Source organism: Silene latifolia, unplaced genomic scaffold (assembly GCF_048544455.1).
Source record: "Silene latifolia isolate original U9 population unplaced genomic scaffold, ASM4854445v1 scaffold_20.1, whole genome shotgun sequence".
In the NCBI taxonomy this organism is placed as follows: Eukaryota; Viridiplantae; Streptophyta; class Magnoliopsida; order Caryophyllales; family Caryophyllaceae; genus Silene; species Silene latifolia.
Genome location: NW_027413163.1, coordinates 4,822,612 through 4,828,376, shown reverse-complemented (window position 1 = coordinate 4,828,376; position 5,765 = coordinate 4,822,612). Strand labels below are relative to the sequence as shown.

General features: G+C 35.8%; 1 protein-coding gene across 1 annotated transcript; it reads left to right on the top strand.

Moving 5' to 3' along the window:
• Window positions 1–403: 403 nt before the first annotated feature.
• LOC141638260 (ACT domain-containing protein ACR8-like) lies at window positions 404–3,621 on the top strand. Its single transcript, XM_074447667.1, has 3 exons — window positions 404–546; window positions 2,928–3,444; window positions 3,580–3,621. Exons 1-3 carry the CDS (start codon window positions 404–406, stop codon window positions 3,619–3,621), a joined length of 702 nt encoding a protein of 233 aa, XP_074303768.1.
• The last annotated feature ends 2,144 nt before the right edge of the window (window positions 3,622–5,765 follow it).

Sequence of the window (5,765 nt, the reverse complement as noted above, 5' to 3'; positions counted from 1 at the left end):
ATTTCACATTGCAGGGTCAGCTGCTCAAAGTTCCTAAGGTATGTCTCAACAGATTGATGATCTTATTTCAACTGAGTCGGCTTATGAAGATATCCTGAGTATAATCCTTGGCTATGAATTTTTCTTTTAATTTATTTTTCAATTATTAAGCCATGAAATTATAGGTTCTTTACTATCTCTAAGTCTCTGGTGTTTCATGTTCTCATACCAAGGAGATGCATATCCTTTGAGTTTTAGAATGGCAACCTTAAAAGCCTTTCTATCTGTGTACCCTTTAAACTCAAAGACCATTTCTATAGATCTAAACCAATCTAAAATATCCTCAAGATTCTAACTACCATGAAAATCAGGAATATCTACCTTTACATCTTTGTCTTTGGTCATGTAGATGCCTTCATCCATCATGGATTCATCTGACTCAGAAAGAAGCTCTTCACCCAGATTATGTTGTTGCTATTGTCCTCTCCCTGCTCCAATGAAGCCTCTCCCTCTGCCTCTGCCTCTACCTCTATTGGGTGGTGGCCCTGCTCTATCTGGAGTTGGGATGTTAGCAATAACAGCATTCATAGAATCCATGACCAAATTAACCATGCCAGTTAACTAACTGGACCATCTTTGCTTCCATACCAGTTAATCTCTCTTCACTCATGGTTGTTTATTTTAGCTTTGTTGTAGTTAGGAAGATGAACTCACACACACACAAGACTCCCTCCAAGACTAACACAAGATGGAATTATGTTAAACCTAGCTCTGGTTACCACTTTGGACTGTAATTAAGGGTATAGCTAATCCAGAATAACATTACAATCACACTAAACTCAGGATTCTAAACTCTGGTGCAGTCAACTTCTTAATTTGAGTAAAAATAGTAAATGACTCTCTAAAATCATGAAACTTTGTGGTAATTTTGTTAAGACAATGAACTATAACTATGCCAAATTTGGTGATTTCTAAGGACATCCAGGTATTTTTAAAAATTACTCAAAGACTGATACTCTGACAGGCTTCCTGTAATTGACTGAAATGGAATGTGAACAAGATATGGGTGTGAATAAGGAACCCATCACACAAAAAAGGTTTAATACTTCACTAACCCAGCACTAAGCAAAGGTTAATCTCCAGCACACAGCCAAGAGACTTGTTTCAAAAACAATGTTTCAGCAAACTGGTATTTTGATTAAACTTAGTCCGCCTTTCTCATTGAAAATGGTTGGCTTATATAAGCCAAGAGATTAGGTTACAAACGTTCATAAGACAGATCCCATGGTTCAGAATGAATCTTTGCTAGGTTACAAAATAACAACTACAAATTACAGGAAATATGAGAAAAAAACAAACTGATAAAGCATAAAGCAAAAAGCAAAAAGCAGATTTCAGGCTTCTTGTTTGATTGTGCAGGAGCTTTAAAGCTCTGGTTTGGCTTGTGATCTTTGTCTGGTGACTCACATAAGGTGACTCCCTCATATAACACCCAAATGTTGGAGTCTAAACAAAGCCTTGTACTTGTTGTGGCCTCAAATTACCTTATTACTGAAAAGATGCTAAATGCGGGTAATGTTGGTGTCCTTGTTTGATCTCTTGAATTACTAGATACTTATAATGATAATTGAAAATGCTTAAGACCCTTTGGAGGTTGGCCTAACTGGTTATGTACACTGGACTTGATTAAGACTTAAACTGAGTTAGGACAAGAGACTGAGGTTGTCTGAAAACCCTGAACTGCTGCCCTGGACCTAGTACTAATTGTTGTGGTTGGGTGATCAGCTTGGTGATCAATTTGGCCTTAGTTGGCTGCCCTTGTCTGAGACCTGGTCAGCTCTTGCTCCACCCGGCTCGCCCTGTATTTGACCCGACCTGTATTTGGCCTGACCCTTATTCTGACCCGACCCGTATGACTCGACTCAGGACCCGACCCAATTGACATGTCTATATTTAACCATTACGAGTCTGTTTTTGGTAACTTCACTCGTGTTTTTTCCCGTCCTACTTCTAGTGGAGGTAGTAGTCTATAATATTTCAAAAAAAAAAAATATGTATATAATAATAATAATAATAATAATAATAATAATAATAATAATAATAATAATAATAATAATAATAATAATAATAATAATAATAATAATAATAATAAAATAATACTCCCTCCAATTTGCTATTTTCTTACCCTTTGATATGGGCACAAGGATTAAGGGTAAGAGTATATATTATTAATTAACCCTTATGATATATATATATATATATATATATATATATATATATATATATATATATATATATATATATAGAGAGAGAGAGAGAGAGAGAAAGAGAGAGAGAGAGAGAGAGAGAGAGAGAGAGATTGAATCATGTGAGGCACCCTTCTTAGGGTGAGGCGGCTGGACACCTTCTAAACCATTGGATCTAAAAATTAGAGACACACCATATTTTTACACGTGTCTCCCTATATACCTCCTAACACTAACCACCATGTTTGCCCTCCTACAATCATTTACTCCTCTCATTTTCTCTCTCTTCAACCAGTCTTCATCCGAGCTCCGTCTTCCCAATTCACTCAGATTTCAACACCATTTTTCGCTGAGCTTTCATCCGCCATTATCACTAAGCTTTTCGACCTCCATTATCATCCGCAATTTAGGTAATATCGGTCACCTAATTTTTTATTCAATTCGCTTTCGACCTCTATTATCATTCCGTAATTTTTACCTAATTTTCAATCGACTTATTTAATTCGTTAAATTTTAGCTGTTCTTATGCAGGTTTTGATTCTTTTCTGAGCATAATCAAGCACAGTAGGAACACTTACAATCTATTTAAGTCGATTCTCCGTTTCTTCGTATGTTCCTTTCCGTTTCTTTACTAGATTTGATTTTGTTGCTTATTTAGTTAAATTTTGTTCACAATATTGTCTGATCTTGAACTTAACGAAGTAATGTTGTGGATATTTCTACGGATAGGGTAGGCTTATTATCGGAGGTGTTTGCGGTCTTAGCTGACTTAAATTTCAGTGTGGTGGATGCCAAATTGTGGACGCACAATGGTCGAATTGAATTTCTTATATACATTAAGGATTGTGATTCCGGGTCCCAAATTGAGGATTCACATCGGATTAGGAAAATTAAGTCGAAATTGAGGCTGGTTCTTAAAGGGGACAATGACATTAGGAGCGCCAAGATGAGTGTTTCGATGGCTGTAACTCATACTGAACGAAGACTTCATCAAATGATGTTTGATGATCGCGATTATGAGAGAACGCCATCAATTAGCTCTTTTAAAGATAATCCTGAGGTCTCAGTTCAGAATTGGAATGAGAGGGGGTACTCGGTTGTCAATGTTCAGTGTAAAGATCGGCCTAAGCTCTTATTTGATGTTGTATGCACCTTGACGGATATGGAATATGTCGTATTTCATGCAACCGTTGATACTCAAGGAAGGCGTGCTTCTCTGGTATACTTTCACGATCTTGGCTGTCAATTAGTCTTTAAGAGCTAGTGTCATATGAGTCAGTGTCATAATACACTTTATCATGAAATGGTTTATATGACAGGCGTGTTAATATGCACTCTTATGATTCTGTTTCAGGAATTCTACATTAAACACTCAGGCGGAACCCGAATTAGTTGACATTTACCTTTTTTGCTGATCTGTTTTTACATACTCCATCGTCAGTAGACTGCCTGTTTTTACTGTGTTGTTTGGGAGTAGTACAGTCTTTGACATTTACCTTTTTTGCTGATCTAGCCGGCAGATATCTATCTGATAGATGAACCAAGTGCATATCTCGACTCAGAGCAACGTATTGTAGCCGCAAAGGTGATTAAGAGGTACATACTCCATCGTCGATGGAGATCGCCTTTGTTGTTGAACATGATTTTCATGGCAACATATCCGCGACATGTGAGTAATTATTTACGAAGGGTCACCATCGTGGATTGTACAACAAACTCCCCTCGCCCGATTTCACAAAATTGGGTCCTAGATTCACAAAATTAAGTCCAAAGATTCACAAGATAATCCCCAAGTCTCAAAATCAAGTCCAAGATTCACAAGATTAGGTCTAGTGTGACTTATAATTGTCTACTTTCATATCGGACTTGGCCATTGTCGTCTATTAGCTCAAAAGGTAGAGCAATGTGTTATTGCACATGGTGTGGGTTCGAGCCCCACATAGACGAACATATATAAAGCACTAGTTACACTTTGTAGTAACATTAGTTGTTCTATGTGGTAACAATAATTATCGAACAAAGTGATGCTAGCTAAGAATAACACTAGTTATTTGATAATGTAACATTGTTTCGTATATATAATAACACTGTTTATTTGATAAAGTAACACTTATATTACATATATTGATAATAGAAGCTCATGTAGGAATTGAACCTACATCCTTTGTGCAATTGCACAAATGCTCTACCAATTGAGCTAATGAGCTAGTTTAGTAGAAACTGAATATTCCACCAACACACTACAGTTGATGTAATGGCCACAATATAAGTTTATAAGTCACCACTTCACCTGAGTATTCGAGTCATATGTTTCTCATGTTATTCCAAAGAGCATGTAGTGTTATTCCAAAGAACTTGTCATGTTATCACATAGAGTAACCGTGTTATTCTATTAACTTGTTACGTTATTCCATAGAGCCAAATAATATTCTATGACACAAAAGCCAGGTATTATAACACAATATCCTATTATGATAACATAGTTATAGTTACGGATTATAAAGCGCGAAAAACCAATTCTAATGATCTGAAGACAAACTAGTTCCGTCGATGGTCGTATAAGGCACATTATATGCATTTAAAATCTGAATAAGGTATGAGATTCACAAAATAAGGTTTGAGATTCACCAAATAAGGAAAAGAGCAAAAAAGGTGATTTTAAGACCAAGTTTCACAAAACAAGCTCTAAGACTCACTGAACAAGATCTGAGATTCACAAAACAAAGTCTGAGATTCACCGAATAAAGAAAAGAGCAAAAAGGTGATTTTAACCACTTATGATGACCAAGTTTCACAAAACAAGCCCTAAGATTCACTAAATAAAGTATGAGATTCACAAAATAAGGTCTGAGATTCACCAAATAAGGAAAAGAGCAAAAAAACGTGATTTTAACCACTTATGATGACCAAGTTTCACAAAACAACCTCTAAGATTCAACTCAACAAGGTCCGGGATTCACAAAACAAAGTCTGAGATTCACCTAATAAAGAAAAGAGCAAAATAGGTTATTTTAACCACTTATGATGATCAAGTTTCACAAAACAAGCCTTAAGATTCACTGAATAAGGTATGAGATTCACAAAATAAGGTCTGAGATTCACCAAATAAGGAAAAGAGCAAAAAACGTGATTTTAACCACTTATGATGACCAAGTTTCACAAAATAAGCTCTAAGATTCACTGAACAAGGTGTCTGAGATTCACAAAACAAAGTCTGAGATTCACCTAATAAAGAAAAGAGCAAAATAGGTTATTTTAACCACTTATGATGATCAAGTTTCACAAAATAAGCCTTAAGATTCACTGAATAAGGTATGAGATTCACAAAATAAGGTATGGGATTCACCAAATAAGGAAAAGAACAAAATAGGTGATTTTAACCACTTATGATGACCAAGTTTCACAAAACAACCTCTAAGATTCACTGAACAAGGTCTGAGATTCACAAAACAAAGTCTGAGATTCACCTAATAAAGAAAAGAGCAAAATAGGTGATTTTAACCACTTATGATGATCAAGTTTCACAAAACAAGCCTTAAG